General features: G+C 41.7%; 1 protein-coding gene across 2 annotated transcripts in view; it reads right to left on the bottom strand.

The window, feature by feature from the left end:
* Positions 1–1,462: 1,462 nt before the first annotated feature.
* SLC2A12 (solute carrier family 2 member 12) overlaps positions 1,463–18,046 on the bottom strand; it is a 418,153-nt gene continuing 401,569 nt past the window's right edge. For both annotated transcript variants that reach the window (XM_086927426.1, XM_086927425.1), the window contains one exon: positions 1,463–1,802. In XM_086927426.1, coding sequence (XP_086783552.1) covers positions 1,709–1,802 — 94 coding nt within the window. In that variant the 3' untranslated portion in view covers positions 1,463–1,708. The remainder of the gene's footprint in view (positions 1,803–18,046) is intronic.

The following is an 18,046-nucleotide window of genomic DNA, read 5'->3' as shown; positions in this document are numbered from 1 at the left end:
GGAGCACCTTTTGGCACTGGCATGGGAGAACCTTCACCCGCCTGGCAATGGAAATGAACAGTTGCAGTACAAGGAGAGAATGACAGTGGAACCCTTGTATGGTGGTTGCTGGAGGCTGTAAAACCATAGACACTGCAGAACCTAACATTAATGAACACTCTGGCATTTACAGCAAAATGGGCCCTAAATGGATGGGTATTTGTTAACCTCGCAGAGAATATTTTACCTGTTAGATAGTCCTAATTTGTTAGGTGATAAATAGTGGTCTTTGAGACTCCGGTTTGTCTAATCGACGCTGTCCCTGAAAACTGCATCCCTTATAAGCATGTAGAATTCTGGCACTAATTAATGCTGAATTACCTTTCACAGTTGAAAACCAATGAACAGTCCTCTGATGAAGGCTATCACTCCAGCCCTGTCACTAGGAGACAAAAATGCAGCAGTAGAAGAGATGAATACTGGAACAGGATTCTCCAAGACCAATGCTTCAGGAGGACCTTGGTAAAACTCTACCATATTCTGTCAGATAAGGACAACCTTTTCCCTGGGCGTATATATTAGAGAGAGCACTTATTGAGACATACTTTACTGAGACTACCTCTAAAAATAATCTTCAACGCTGTTATTATTGTAGCCCTGGAGTGTCCATGTACCCAATGGCAGCATTCCCTCTTTATGTGAAAGTATAAACGTGTCTTAACATTTTTGCAACAATGAAAAAGTAACAGTGATGCAGCGGAATGAATCGGAAAGAAAGTAACTTCCGGAGGAAAAATTGAATGAATCCCTCTAAAGGACTTAAATTGATGTCCAATTACTTTTTTACTACTAAAAAAAACAATTTGCAGGAGTAGTCCAAAATTAATATTTTTCCATTATATACTTTTTCTAAGTAGGACAACACAAATAATTATGTATACACTCAAATTATATATACAAACATCAACAACAAAAACAATACATGTATCTGAACATTTCTTGTTACCCTTATTTTATAATACAGATGCGGGAAAAAAATTCCAAACAATGATTAATAATAGCAATCCGTACAATAGCAAAGATAGCCCTAGAAATAGCCAACCTTGTCATGAATCAATTTGAAACACATTGGATGTATGGCGACACCGACCCTTTCAAGACATGTAACAGGTATTGGTGTTGCTATATAGATGACATCTTCATGATTTGGGAAGGTGATAATTCCACCTCGACTGCCTTCATTTTGGACTACTACTGAGAATTGTTTTTTTAGTAGTAAAAAGGTAATTAGACAATCATTTAAATCCTTGAGAGGGATTCATTCAATTTTTCATCCGGAAGTTACTTTCATTTCGATTTATGCCGCTGCATCACTGTTACTTTCCTATTGTTTCTTTGCCCAGATGCGGGTGGAGTAATAGGGCATACCCCCTTCATAGCATAGTTTAACACTTATGCAAGACATTAACTATTTAAAACAAAATACATAAAATGCCACAAATCATGGCTGTTGGTTTTTTTTTTAAACAATTTTGATACCCACACCTCTCGGTTGGCCAGTGCTTTTCAATTGCCATGAATTCTGGCTGTGCAATAGTTCATTTTTTAAATAAATTATGAACGGTACACAAGACTTGTAGATAAACTATGCATAGCTTGTCAACACTGCTGAAAAGTGGAGGGCAAATTCTTTGGCATACAGTTCCAGTTTTCTTTGGACAGTGAAGGATCATTCAGTAGTGCCAACTTGATTATGCATACACTGAACAGGCTCCATTTGAAGAGCAGTCTTCCTTCTTGTTGTCCACCTGAAAAAGTGGGACCTGAAACAGAGAGAGTTCATTGTTCATTTAGAGCACTTCTTGAAGCATAAAATACTATAGCTTGTTGCAAATCTCACATCAATTTTACAAATTACACATATAAACTGTATCATGAGACATCAAGTTTAACAACAGATAATATATAATTGTATATCAATTCTGTTTTTCTATGAAGTCTTTTTATTGATGGAATGATACAATAATTTAGGATAGTGTACCTGCATTCTTGCAATTTCCTGTTTTTTTTATTATTCCTACATGTTCTCCAAATGTTAGTTCTTTCCAAGCACCTCTTGAAGTATGAAATACTATACCATGTTACAAACTCAATTTAAAATATTGCATATATAAATCCTATCAAATATCAAAACACATCTAAATCATGTACACCAATTTTGTTTTCCTATGAAGCCCATTAATTATTGTAATGATACAATAATTTAGGTAGCGGATCTGCATGAGGCATTTGCTTGGTTTAAAAAAATTATTTTATTATCCTTGCATATTCTCCTACTCTTAGTTCTTTCCAAGCTGGATTTGAGCTTCTTTCACTTTATTCCTGTCCTTTTACAGAACTGCATTGGATTGTAGAATTCATCATAGCCTTTCATTCTGCACCAACAAACATTTTACATTAATATTAATAGATTTTTGTTGAAAGAGTTTAGAGCGGACAGTAAGGAGCCACACAAATGTGGAACACTGTGCGAGGAGAACAAAGTATATGTGTTGGAAAACTTTGATCAATATCCTTCCGTGTATAGGACTAAGTTTTTCTTTCCTCAGTTTTCACATTATATGAATATTGTATATCTCAGGGCAGTTTTATAGCACTACATAAGCAATAAAAGAATCAAGTTCCTCTTACTGAAAACATAACTTTATAGATGTGTTTGCTCAGTTATCACTGTAGGTATCTGCATGTGAGCCTAAAAATCAGCGACAGAGTCGTACTAGTAATCGAGCCATGGGGTAGAAAAATGCAGGATCATATTTAAAGTAAATTGAGCACTCTATAGGCAGACAGGAAATTGGTAAAAGCACTAGACCCCTGTGGTTGAGTTGGCCTTCTCTACCTGTTTACTAGATGGAAATACTATATCTCATGGTTTACAACAGTCTCCATGTTGTCAGAACACCATGAATCCTCCTCAGCAATTGGCTTTATTTTTTAAATATTTGTTACCAGATGAGTCAGTCCAATTAATTCAATTATAGCAAATCATGACTTTAACACCCATAACACTGTAGGTCATCAAATGAAATATGAGACCTCGAATCACAGATTCATGATGGTATGGTGCAGCGTGCCTAGTCCTAATGGTCCATGTAGCAGCTATCAAAGAAGGTGGATATAGGTATGACCTGGCTGCAACTGCACAATTCCTCGATTGATTAGACTGGACTTCTGATCAGCTATTCTTCTGAGTACCTTTTGAGTGCTTTTTCACCTGAGTATGCATGTCTGATTTAATTGTTTGAGGCAACTCAAGGTCGGATGTGGCTTACACTTAATACTTGGGAGAAAAATGACTATTGAATTACCAGAAGTGAATGAAGAATCCTAAAAACGTGTTCAGTGGAAACAATGGTGATACTAGAGGACAGTTTATATCACACTGAACATTACTGGCTGTAGCCCCTGCCCCTCACCCAAATACTCAAGATGAGTAGCATCTGCATAGGGTATTCCTTCCCTATCATTCAGTCATGCTCAACCAAATTTAGAACACTGGTGTGCTTTCTAAACTGGTTCCCCGAGGAGCTTATAATTTGGTATGAATAAGGGAGGAGTGAGTGAAAAACGGTATTTAGCACCTGGTGGGACCATTTTAATTATCTATCCTTGTACTTCAAATGAATAAATGTGTGTGCAGTGCTCCAACATTTTGGTAATGGCACCTCTTGTGACCTGTTGAAACCCTGTGACATTATTTATCCAGTTGATAATTTAGTTTCCGGCAGATTCCCTCCAGTCAACTCCTTCTACTCCACAAAAACAAGCTCCATACTGGATTATACGTTTGCAAGCCTTGCTATGTTTCCTCCCATCTCGGGGTTCAGAATGGACGACAAGGGCGATAGCGATCATCGCTCCCAGGAATGTCACATAAGATCAAACACACCAATCCCGATCAGGCCTGACACAACACCGGGGCCGATTTAGCTCTTGAACCGAAAGAGGATCAAATGCACGATCATTAATTCGAACCATCAAGCCGAAACTGCTTTTTAACTCTTCGATGCCCAAGCATCCACTGCAGTCGGGCATATCACCTACTGGGCTCAGCACACAGCAACACTGTTACAGAAGCTTGCAGTCAACTACCCCCCAAAAGCCAACTTTTGCACAGAGGGCAGCAAACACAATCTAAACAAAGATCAGAGAGCTCAACTAAGAAACCTCAAAAGATCAGCAAACACGACTCTACGCAAACTGAGAAAAGCTCCTAAAAACCCCAGCCTACGAGTAATACTGAAACAACAAGAGCAGCGCTTAAACGATTTAAATGGATCACCAAAAGAGAGGGCGATAATTAAGCATGGGCCAAACTCCTACACGACATCAATAGCAACAACAGCACCCGTTTCTGGGAAACAGTAAATGGCATCATGCGCCCGCAGCTCAAAGAAATTGGATCCCATATCTCTGAAGAGACCTGGACAAACTATCTCTACAGCCTTCAACGCTTCAACGATGACACAGAGCACCCAGGAGCTCACATGGGGATTAGGAAGAGCCCAGAGAGAATTGGGAAAACGGGCACGCCAGAGTCAAGGGGACAGGCCGTCCCAGGCACCAACATCACCCACTCAGAGACAGTGAGGCGCCAGCAGTCAGACTTAATCAAAAAACAGATAGCGAAAGGCAGAAAAGAAGGCGCCCCGGGCACAAACGGCATACCACCTGCCCTGTACAAAGCAAAGAACAAAGAGTGGTCCGACATCATGCAACCACTATTTTGGGAAATTAGATTATCAAACAAATTCCAGAATCATGGCAGTGTTAGACAATTGTCCCAATCCATAAAAAGGGAGATAAGGCTGTACCAAACAACTATCACTTAGTAGCCCTTATTGACAACGAGGCGAAATACTTTGCCGGCACTATATTAGAGGAGCTTACACTTTGGGCTGAGTCAAATCGGATGATTCCGCTGAATCAGACAGGCTTTAGAAAAACAACTGGAACATCAACAAATATTCTTGCCATGTCAGTAATTATCGATGCAGCAAAAACATCCAAGATTCCCTTACATCTGTGCTATATTGTGCTATATTGACTTCAGCGCCGCATTTGATAACATAGAGAGAGGCAGACTTTGAGGGAAACTAGCGCAATGGGGCCTACCACAGCCAATTCTAAATATGCTAATGCTCCTCCACACGGACACCTGGGTGCAGGTGAAATTAGGAAGTGGCACTCACCTGTCCTCAAAAGTACCAACTACTAAAGGCTTGAAACAAGGGTGCGTGCCTGCACCAACCTTGATTAATCTTTTCATGGCGGATCTATCGAAAGCGCTCGATGCCTGTAATTCTCACTCCCCAAGGTTACACGGAAAAACCTTGAGCAACCTTCTGTATGCAGACGACGTTGTGCTACTCAGTCACACTTATATCTGCCTTAAAGGTCTTCTTACTGAAATGCAGAACTACGCCAAGGAAAACAATGTAAAAATTAATCTTAGCAAGTCACGTACAATGTCTATAAACGCCAACAAAAAACAATGCAAGTGCTGGCTGCTCGTTGACACAAAAATTGACCCAGCTCACGAGTATAAATACCTGGGAGTCATATTTGATAAAGAAGGCTCTTTCACGCACCAAAAGCAAGAAGGAGAGGCGCACTGATTGCCTTGACGATAAAAAATCTGGCAACCAAACTGATGGTTCCGACCATTACCCCGCTTCTGAAGGTAATCAAGGCAAAACTGCTGCCCTCGATCACTTATGGCAGCGAGGCGATGAGGGGAAGGGACTCCAAGGATCTGGACAACATACAGGTGAAGGCCTATAGAACAATGTTCTCGCTCCCGACTTATACATCTTCAGCTCAAGTAAGACTGGAGTTCGGCCTGCAGAAACAAGATCTAGCCAGGCAAAGAGCGCACATCATTTGCTGCCACAAATTACGAAGCACTACCACAAATACACTAAACACTCTGTTCTGGAGTGATATACAAAGCAGAGACGCTTCAGAGGCAAGAAAGTACTTCCAATCAGCTTTGGAGGTCACCAAATTCTCCGAGATCTGGGACAAACAGCTTGGGCATAGCAACTTCAAAAAAATAGTCTGGAAAAATGTCAAATCACTTTTCTTACTAGAGGTCAAGGTCTTATTTTCAAAAAGATCACATGCATGGATGACTCTAAACTCCTACAAATCACTAATGCCACAAACATACTTTAACCAGGGGTACTCCAGAGCCATACAAATTAGCTTTTTAAAGTACAGACTAGGGATTCTGCCATGCCCATGGCACTTACCACCATGGCTGAGGAAGGATGGCAATGAGACCTGCAGGCTATGTAACTCCAGCAATGGTGACATCCTTCACGTAATCTGCTTATGTGAAGGCTTGCAACAAGCCCGTCAATCGCTTCTCAAAGACCAATTTAAGCAGAGAGGGATTGGTACCAGAAGGCAAGCGGTGCTTGCCTGTTTGAATCCATCAAATACGCAACTAAACTGCAGATTTGTGAAATTCTTGAGAGTGGCCGAACAGAAAATGCCAAAACTGGCAGAGAATACTTCAGAAGTAGGCCGATCAACAGAGGGACACTGAAGGTCATCTTACTGAACATGAATGTCTTGCACTAGTGCTACATCGTTATGCAAGCAGAGCCCATGGGGCAATCACAGTGACTGGCTGAACAGGACTATAGCTTCCTAACATAGAGTCCAGGACTACTGATAGTGAAAAAAGGAAAGCCCTCTATCCAGCTTTGCTGAGGTTCTTCATACTGAATTTTCTATTTTGTGACCTATTTTAAGTGTTTTACAAGGATGTTTTAAGAATTTTTGATACCTATGTTGCAATGGTTTTAATTAACCACGCAAATAAACATTTTCTGACTTCTGCCCCTGCCCCTCACCCAAATATTCAAGATGAGTAGCATCTGCATATGGTATTTCTTCCCTATCATTCAGTCATGCTCAACCAAATTTGGAACACTGGTGTGCTTTCTAAACTGGCTCCCTGAGGAGCTTATAATTTGGTATAAATAAGGGAGGAGATGATTGAAACCTGCATTTAGCATCTGGTGGGACCATTTTAATTATCTATCCATGTCCTTCAAATGAATAGAGGTGTGTGCAGTGCTCCAACATTTTGGTAATGGCACCTCTTGTGAACTGTTGAAACCTTGTGACATTATTTATCCAGGTGATAATTTAGTTTTGGGGTAAATGTATGGCAGCATCACCTAGTTCTCACAGAATTACTTGACCAGCTAATACAACATCCCCTACATGGTAAAGTTGAGAAATAGGTGTTCAAACCACAACAGATTAGCTTCCTAGATTTCCTGGTCATGCTGAAGACATTAGTATTGGTGACACTAATGTGAAAGCCATACGGGAATAGCATCAATTTACCTAATCTAAAAATGGTCAATCTTTAGATACATTTTTCAATTTTTAAAAGAATATTCTATGAAGACTTTTCCACAATTAGTAATCCCAGTAATCCCCCAAAAATATTCAGTTTAAATGAGGGCTGAGCAAGAATATGTATTTGCCTGCTTAGAGACAACATTTACTATAACTCCATCGTCATGTAATCTTGATGAGATAGTGGCAAGACTGATGCCTCTTCATTGCAATAAAGACTGTAGTATCTGAAAGATGTCCAAAAACTGTTGCTTGCATCCATCCATTTGCCTATTACTTCAGACTTCACTCAGGCACAGAACGTAATTATAGCATTCATGACCAACAACTCTTGGCCATCAAAGGGGGTTTGCACACTAGAGGCATTATTTGGAAGTGGTATGCAACAAATTACTACCTGGACTAACAATGAGCGCTTGCAGTTTTCAAAGTCCACACCAGCATGGCAAAGCAGAAAATGTATTTAAACACTCTAAAGTAATTTAACCCATGCTGCCAGGTCCTATGTCTTGGCTACAAGCATGGAAAAATAAAAAACTAACAGATTTCACAGCTTTGGTAAGAACAAACTCAGAATGAAATTAATTTGTATCAGTGAATACAAGAACCAGATCAGAATCTGTATTTGCCCCGACAGCTCTTAAATTGTGTCATGATATAGTAGTTGCAGTATATCTTTAAAAAAGAAAAGTTAAAAATGTAGTCAATATTTATTTTTGGTGGCCTCAGATGTAGCAGTCACATGAAATATGTGTGCAAGAATGCAGTATTTGTGTTCAAGCCAGGACTGAACAAAAAACCTTCAAGGTATTTGCAGTCTCTCTCAACACCTAAATAACAATGGATTCCTACATCAATAAGTTTTATCTTGTTGGTTAAAATTACTGCTTATCATCGATTGCTTTGCTAAGAAGGGACATTTTGTTCCCTTGAAGAAACTAGCTACGGCTAATGCATTGGCTTAAGTACGTCTGACCCTTATATTGGATCACACGGTTCTCTGGCAATTATAATAGTAGGCAGGAGAACCCAATTTACAGCTGGGTTTCAGAATGAACTAACGAAACGTCTTGGCACGTTGTCCTACAAGTCAATGAGTTGCCATCCCCAAAAGGATAGTCAGACAGTGAGGCTAAGTCAGTTGCTGTCACAGGATCTCCAATGTATTTTAATGAAACATCAGAGCAACTGACTACAGTGGTTAGAATTGGCAGAAGTTTCTTAACAGTTCTGTCCATAGTGTATTGCGTATGTGCTCTTTTATTGTTCTTTTTGACATTATCTTTGTATGTTACCATCTGTAATCTACAGTTTGACCATTTCATTAGATTCGTTTGGTAAGCTGCTTATCAACATGTAAACACGGCAAAGGCTACCTTAATAAGTCTGCTGGTAATCACCCTTTGCTGACTGTACCTATTATCCAGGCAATCAGGAGTCACACTACCTCTTTTCATCAGTCACTTGGTCATATCCAAAGTTTCATGGTTCCTTTTCGGAAAGATAGATTTCAAATTCAAAGTGACGTGGTCTTCCATGGTGGGTCTACCTTCCTTAGATTCAAGTAGGGTTCCCATGAATAATAAGTGGGGACTAGCCTTGATTCTTAGTTGTGTGGGGGAAACACACCTGTTGTATCAAAAAGGTCCCTTCCATCAGACAAAAGCTACTGAATTTCTTAATTTGTTGTGGAAAATGGGTTCTAACGAGGTATCTTCTCATTCAATGTCAACTAAATTTGGTGCAGTCACGCTGGCTGGCTGTCTTACCGTCCATAGAATTCAAATGTAGATGCCACAATAAATGCTAAGTTATACGCTCTATGTTTTTTACGTATAGATGTTGATTTTCTATTCATCGGCTGGTCATAGTGATGGCGTGAATACCTTCTACCTGTATTGACATGGAAAATCACGCATACATTTATTACCAAGCAAGGAAGCTTTGGAAAGCCCTGTGGGGAATTTATAATGTTTAAGTTAGAAATATAGTGAAACTTTCACAATTAACTTACAAGTTGGAAGTGCCTCTAGGAGAGGACTCACTTTTTAAATTGATACTTGACTTAGTTGCATTGATTTTGATGAACACATCCCTCCTTCTGTTGCTTCAATAGTAAAAAGTTATTTCTTGAAAATGCGCTTGCCATTTATGCAAGCTTTGGGTTTCTGTAGTTTTGGTTCTGATTGCAATTTAAGCTAACGTTTCTGAAACTTCAATTGAAAGCATTCTGTCTAGCAAATATTGCTTCTTCTAATTTTCCCCAGAACAAAGTTCTGAGTGAAAGTGCTGCTACCACTTTTAAGGGAAAAGTTTGGGAATGTTGGATAGTGGGAATTTGGTGGCTCCCCATGTCACATGAGCTGGCCTATCTTGGGTGTCTAGTTTTCAGAAATGTCTAACTTTAGTAAGTTTCTTTATGTGTGGTCGACCATGCCCTAAATACCGCAGCTGCCTAAATCCTCAAAATGTGTTAATTGTCATGGTGAACATGTTTTGCATTCCATCTATCATTTTTGTGTTGTTATAACCACCCCAAGTGGGAAGGGTATGCCCAGACGTCGGTCCCGTGCTTACTATGCCACTGGATTCAAGCAACCTGACTGATGAGCGTTGAGACCCCAAAACCGGTTCTAGGATGCTTGTGTTTCTGTCCAGGGAGAATCTGGCTAGCAGTTTGGGCTGGACTGTTCCATGGGGAGCAGGGTCAAGACGATTTGCATATGGTTGGGTCCAAACTGGGGTGTCATGGTGAGCAAAGAATTATGGACTTAACCCAGATCTGTGATTGGGGGTGAATGTTTGACAATGTTCAGCATTCCGTCCATCATCTTTTTGTGCACGAAAATTTTAGTTCTCCACATTGTGTTTTGTAGCCTTTTGCTTCATGCCTTATAGGCTCGGCCACACAATGAGGTACTGTTTTTATCGTGAAAAGAGTGGGAACTCTGAATGGTAAGAATTACACGGATCCCCTCAGATTCCACGACTTTCCCTCGCCGCAGAAATGTGAAGAAGATGTGTAATTTTAGCCAAAGTGCCTGCTCATTCTAGTTAAGGAAACATCATGGGAGCCATGCAAGTCACACAACCTGTAATTTCTCCTGGGTGTTTAGTTTTTAGAAATGGCAAGGTTTAGTAAGGACACCATGCGGCTTCCCTGCTGCGTCCTTAGCTTCCCGCTGTCAGCTCGGGAACTGCTTCTCCAGGCAGACACCCCTTGATTGAGAGGCCACCCCTGCAGGACACCACTATTCCCAACAATGGGTGAGACAGGACTAATTCCCTGAATTACAATAAGAAGGTGCCTTCACAATCGCTTTGGGGCATTTGAACATAAGTTTTAATGTTCCTCTCAATTATACAGGGATCAGCATGTCAGGCTGACAACATATCCTGCAGACATCCACTATCTGAGAGTCTGCCCATTGTGGCTTCTACTCTACATCAATGGGTAAGTGAAGTCCAGACCTCAGGTCATTCACTGTTTAATTCCCAATAACTACCTCCTAATGCTCTACGCTTATTCCCCACAGAGTACAGCGCAGCAAGATTGATATCCATGTCCCCACCGAACACCAGCATTGGGTGTCTAGTAGCCTAATTGCTAGCACTAGACCAACCCACCAACCACCAGTATGTACCATCTTTTGTACACTTCACTTTATGAATAATCTGAGTCCCAAATCAGTAGTACCTTAATCTCCTTAGCTCCCTAGGCTTATTTATGTCCTGATGAGATCTTGATATCTGATAAAGGGTCGAAATGCCCTGAACACCAATAAAGACAGACCTTATTCCTGTGTGAATTAACAATGGGATTGATCCCACTTTGTTTGAAAATATTTGCAATGCATTTTGGCTGTCCTTAAAACAGCAACAACCAATATACCATGTATGTTTATTCACAATCTCACTTTTTCTTATTTGATGTTTTTGGTTCTTAGCTCTTGGGGTCCTTAATCAATACCTTTTCACCACTCTCTTGACTGGTGCGAGCAATGGTGGCCTACGACCCTGGGCTGTGCGCCTACCCCTAAGCTGGCAGTAAAAAATCTTGGGTCTGGCTAGATGCAACTCTCAGCTATCAGGAGCATACCAAGAAATTAGCGGGAACCTGCTTTGTCCTACTTCGAGGTTTGAGACCCTTGTTGGGGTTTTTTGATCCTTCTACCCACCAGACGATAGTACAGGCGGCCATCCAGTCCAGATTGGACTACGCCAATTTGCTCCTGTTAGGGGCTAATAAGGCAGAAATTACTCATCTGCAGCCTGTGCAGAACGCAGCAGCTCGTGTCCTGCTGAGGCTTCCTAGAACTTGATCCGCAACGGGGGCGATTCTCCATCTTCATTGGTTGCCTTTGACTGTATGTAAATGTAAATGTATTGGCATTTATATAGCGCACTACTTACCCGTAGGGTCCCAAGGCGCTTCGACCGCTGCGAAACCCTTCCTGGCTTCCCTGAGAGATGGTCCCTTAATGGGTATCTCCAGGGTGAGACCAGGCATCCCCGGCGGTCTGGTGGGGCCGTTAGTGAAGATGAGGCAAGCTAATGCCCAGAGTTGTCGAGTGTGATCGCTGATCAGAGTGGGCACCGAGGCGAGAGAATTATCGAGTCCGCTGACCCTGGTCCAGAAACCTGCCGCGCCGGGAATCGAACCCTGGTCCCGGGCCGTCCTCTGCTCTCGGGTCTGCCGCCTCTAACCAGTGAGCCACACTACTTCACCTCACTAAAAGGATCGAATTAAAAACCCTGTGCCTGACTTTTAAAATCTTAAAATTCTCCTCTCCTTAGATTCTGTCCAAATAACTGGTACCCTATGTACCTATGCGTCAACTACAATCAGCTTGGCAACATCTTGCTATGGTTCCCAGAGTGAAGCGTCTTCGAGCGGGTGGACGATCTTTTTGCTGTCTGGCGGCTAAATTGTGGAATTCCCTGCCTGCGCAGATTCGCCGTCTGGCCAGCTTAATGTCTTTCCGTATGGCTGTTAAGACCTTTCTCTTTCCCGTGGCCTAATCCTGTATCTCTATTTTGACACTGCTACTAGCGCAAGGATGCTAGGATCTTCCCTGAGGCAGCTGTGCGCTATATAAAACGATTTACCATAACATAACATAACATTTGTTGTGTGACTCAGTATCTGGGATTGATTAAATTATATACTTCGGTTCGGCTAAATCAAATTTATTCTAAATACTGGCTGTTTTTTAATTGATGGTTAAACCGTAACAGAATTCACCTTCTGTAGAAACATTACTGATTTGTTACTATATTGAGTCTATTCAGGATTTCTTGTATTTTATTTCTGTCTTACAGAATGAGTTCCATGTGAACACTTGTCCCAAGTTTTACACTTTTGATACCCATATTCACATGGAAATTCTGGTTCTGCTCTTGTTAATTGGAGTCTAACCAAGGTTTAGTAAGGTTTCTTTTGGTGGAAGTCCCAAATATCACAGCTACCCATATCTAAAAAAATTGGCCAATTTTCATGGTGAATACTTGATGCCTACATGTTGCATTTTTGTGGCTTTTTGTGTTGAGATGATTGATACAACCAGCCACACAAGTGGGGTTCCATTTGTATTGACAGAAGTGTGGGAATTCATTATATTAGAACATTTGCTATCATCAATTGAATTCCTCTCCATTTTTGGATTTAAAGTGTAAGCAATAAAGAACAAATTTTGCAAAATGCCCACTGAATCATATGAAAGGATAGGTAGCCCTAATTAGGAGTTCCGCTTGTAAACTCAGTATCTTTGGCACATTTCACAGAAGAGTATGCTTTCATTATTCCCATTTTTCATTAATGTTATTTTACTGTATGAACTGGTGCATCGTCGGTAAACAATTACATATCATTATAAACTATAGTTCAGTTGTTCGCTTTAGGTATCACATGTTTTTGGACAATCACTAAACACCATGGGACTTATTTACAAGCCCCTTGCGCCATCGGTAAGCCACTTTTTCCCTTGTTAAAAGTGACACACTGGCGGCGCAAAGGGCTTGTAAATAGGCCCCCATGTATCACTGCGACCAAAAAAGTCTGAACAACATAACATATATATATATTTTTTTAAATCAACCATTGGTGCAAAAAAAACATGAAAACTAACTCCCATTTCTACTTTTTCCTTCCTATTGTTATTATTGTTTTTTATTTTAACAATTAGTTTCTTTGGGAAAACCATGAGTGACCTACACAAATGATCTCTTGATGGATTTGAAATTTCATCAAGTATAGCTTTGTGGATTCAGCAGTGGGTTTCACACCTGTTTCCACCACAAGCTACAAGTATGTAGAAACCAAAAAAATAGACAAAATCAACTACCACATACAATGATGCACAAAAAAAACTTTGGGGCACATTATCAACAACTAGCGATATTTATCGCTAAATAGGCTTATCAATTTTTTTTTTATCGCCGAGCATCGCCGAATTTTATTGCAGAGATAACGTGCTATTAGCAACGTTTATCTCTGAAGCGCTAAAATTTCCGGTGATAGCAGCGAAATGCGTGAATATCGCTGTAAATCCAGCGATATTCAGGCATTATCCCTAACAGGGACTTAGCCTGTATATCCATTGGGAGGTGGATATTCAGAGTAAGAACTGGCCTGAGCAGGCGTTTCTAACGCCACGCCTGTGTTGATAATAGGCGATAGCGATTGCTTTCAGTCGCTAACAGGTTGGGTATGCCCACTTTGCATGTCATTAGCGATACATATCGCTAACCTGCAAAGCGGGCCCCAAACTGCTTGCTATCGCCTACAGGCTGTCGCTAACTGCTGTTAGCATCATTTTGCTAATAGGCCAATAGAATTATCGCCGCTTAGCGGCCGAAAACAGCCGCTAAAGTGGCAATAATCTCTTATCGCCCGCCTTGATAATATGCCCCTTTGTTTTACAACTCTGCTTGTTCCTGAAAGCTGATAAGAAGGTGATTTTTATCACAGCAAACTTTTTATTGATCCAATTTTCATAACAAATCCTCACTTTCCTGCACAACACTCTTCCCAAACAAAACACCAGATTGTGGTTTTTATTTTGTTCTCACCTGGGAAATCCACCTCCTTCTTTATATCTAAAAACTTTGTGGAAATTATGTACGATGGATTAAGCTCGAAGTGCCCCAAACATTAAAAAGAAGGCTCATTATTGAAAGGGGCGAAACCTCTGCACTAAGGAGTTAAAGAAGCACTGGTCCTGGCTAGGTATCATTCCCATTTAACCATCTTCAGCTTTAGACTGAGGTACAAATACAGAGGTTGCAGTATGTCTAATGCATTTAAACCTTTAGCAGTCACAGCTAAAATAACAGCTAAGCCAAAAGGGGATACATCATCAGCATAGAACATAATATAATGTGCATTCGTAAAGCGCCCTTACACCCCTTATGGCATCCTAGCCAAAATGTTAGATTTTAATTGGAATAGAAAATGCATTAATGGAATAATGTCTTTATTGCCTGCTTACACTCGGTTAAATCGCCTTCACTATAGTTTTTAAATTGTGGTGACTTTTCTTCTGGTGCATCTTTTCTTCTAGAAAATGGAGGATTAGTTGGCAACTCTTGAATCCTTAGAACTGTATAATAATAATTGCTTCCACAATTGACTTTGCTGGGAAAACCACTGTTTATCTTTATGGCTTGGTTCAATTTTTTGCCAAAATTGAGAGTGCTTAGAAAAAGGATAAATGTTGATTTGAAAAGCTAAACAATAAACTCTGTATTTACAAAGTATTTCTTAATGTAGCATTTGTATCACTGTAAAAATCAAGAGACTCACCATCCTGATTACAGCATTACAATCAAAAGACATCAACCTCGAGTCATCTAGGGTGGGCCCACTGAAAAAAGGGCAAAGATCTTTTTTTTAACCCCTTCACTGCGGGGCATATTCGCCTGCTGTGCTGGGGGGCGGGGGCGCGCACAGCGCCCTGGTGCTCATGACGAGCTCAGCTCGTCATGAGCCACGGTTCTCGTGTGCTCATGATGAGCTCAGCTCGTCATGGTCAGGCCCGTTTTCATAGAACGTTCAGCCCAGCAGGGGAATTATCCCCACGTGCGAGCGTTCTAACGGCTGTGATGAGCTGAGCTCGTCATGAGCATGGGAGGGGTTAAAGGAACTCTTACTCACTGAATGTTATCCAGTGACATGCTTTATCATAAAGTTCTTCCCGACCCTCTGAGAGAGGGGGGCATGCTTCTCCCTCTTTCCTAACAAGAGAACCCTTTTTTAAGGAAAAAGGTTGTAGGATCTATATGAGGCAACCTTTAAAAATGTCTAGGCGGTGCCTAAACCTGTATTTATTTATGGGTCCATCTGACAAGGTTAAAAACTGCGAACAATTAGCTAATTGGAGTTACTATCACTCTTTGGGCCTTAAGTGTATCTCATGTACCCCAATCCAGTGGCTTTCGTCAGGATCAGTATGTCCCAAAACACCTTTTGGGAATTGGTGGCTGGTTATTTATTTAATCTTTCATACCATGCCACACACGTACACCGGTCACTACATTAATAACCTTTCTTAAAAGACAGTCCAGCTCTGGACGAAGTGAATAGATCTTGGGCTGAGTGGGGACCTATGATGACTATGTGACTACTGGGCACACTCCCCTCCGGAGATCCCTGTGGGGCACCAGGCGTCCCCTAAGTAAATGGACCCTCTTATAAGAAAGGGTTTGTCTCGATTCTCAGCACCTATGCAGTAAGCGTTTTCGGAATGAAAGCAAGCCTCCCATGGCAAGGCTTTTGCAATAAAAGGGAGTGAATTATGCGAGCGTTGGTTCATCATGTGAACTTGCTTCTGAAGAACTCACATGAATCATACTGGTGAAACCTGACTTTGAACAGTTCCAAAATTCTAGATTGTACTTTTGAAAATTCTTTCTACAAACTCTGTGCAGTTACATTAATATTCAGTAGAGGGGCATATGTCTCCAGGTCATGTGGTATATTTCTCACTCAGCAACCAGTTCCAAGGAAATATCTGAAAGTATCTGATTATTCAATAACTTGTATATTTTAGTGTTATTATATAGAATTGGTTTACCATATTGGTATATCATATTTATATCAAAAATGTTCTGCTGAAGAGATGGGAGAGTGAAGGAATACAGGATACAGCCAGGATGTAGACAGGCGAGGAAGAAAGCCCAATTGAAAACCAGGAATGGTCTCTACTCATCCCATTCCCTTTTCCCCTGACTAATTGACAACTATTCTATATTTAAAAAAAGTATTGGAATGTTTGGCAACAGAAGGAAGGCAATATGCGCTTTTATCAGTCTGCTTCCATGTGAGGCTATTGACTGCTGCCAGGATGTGTGCATGGAAAAGAACATTTGTTAATATGAGTGAGTGTAAGCTTGTGTGGGGCAAGCATGAGGTAGCCACATAAACTGGGTGCACTTCCACATCTCTTGGTGCTGCCAATGTCATAAGTAAGGGTGCGCTGTCAGCCTTTCTTGCCCGAAGCTTGAATGGAGGATTTTTTGGTTTCTTTTTTTCCGTAGTGTGTGGGAGACACCCTCTCATTTTCAGCCTTCTGTTTGGGGAACTGATTCTGAAGAGGTCATCTCAGAATAGAGAGGCCATGAACAGAGAATGGTTTTAAATCATGGGAAAACTGGGCAGTACTCCAGAGCCCCACCCTCCAAAAAGCCCCCAAAGAAACATTGTTGGATACTATCACTTGCTGTAGCTACCTCCCGCCTCCCAAGCTGACCCTCCCACACACTAGTATCGACCTGCAGACCCCGTCCCCCTCTGCCCTGTGACCGTCTGACTCTCGCTCTCAGAGGTCGCTCCCACTCGCTCCTTCTCGAGCCCTACCCCACAGAGAGTGTTCTGCTGCACAGCGCCTGCCTTCTCCCCTGCATAGCGCTCCTGTATAGCGCTTGGTATCGTTTTTTCGTTTTACTTTCTTTCACAGAGAGTGCACTGCTGCACAGCGCCTGCCTTCTCCCCTGCATAGCGCTCCTGTATAGCGCCTGGTATCGTTTTTCGTTTTACTTTCTGTCAAGAATAGTAGTTAACTTTTAACTTATAGCGTTTTTCCTGCGCTCTCCCCTGCATAGCGCTCCTGTATAGCGCTTGGTATCGTTTTTTCGTTTTACTTTCTTTCACAGAGTGCACTGCTGCACAGCGCCTGCCTTCTCCCCTGCATAGCGCTCCTGTATAGCGCCTGGTATCGTTTTTCGTTTTACTTTCTGTCAAGAATAGTAGTTAACTTTTAACTTATAGCGTTTTTCCTGCGCTATAATTTATATTGTTGTTCTGATCAGTGCTCCTGATATCTGGCAACTTTAGCGCGGGGACTGCTGAAATCGCGCTACCCCACCGCCATTTTGCTGTTGTTGTTTGTTTACCTGCCCCAGTGTCTCCTCCCCGCTCCCGCCTCCCAAGCTGACCCTCCCACGCTCCGCCCCCCCCACTATCCATTTATGGACAGATGCACCCACGCGCAGCGTCCACGCGCTATGGCCTCGCCGAAGGTGCGCCAAAGGTAAGCCCGTCTACGCCCGTCCGCGCCTGGACCGCGCCCAGCGCCAGACCCCCTGCCCCTCGCGCTGCCCATCCCTCCCGCATTACCTACGATGCTGC

Source organism: Lissotriton vulgaris, chromosome 6 (assembly GCF_964263255.1).
Source record: "Lissotriton vulgaris chromosome 6, aLisVul1.2, whole genome shotgun sequence".
Classification (NCBI taxonomy): Eukaryota; Metazoa; Chordata; class Amphibia; order Caudata; family Salamandridae; genus Lissotriton; species Lissotriton vulgaris.
Note: the sequence above shows the minus strand (reverse complement) of the source record. Positions and strands in the feature narration are given on the sequence as shown.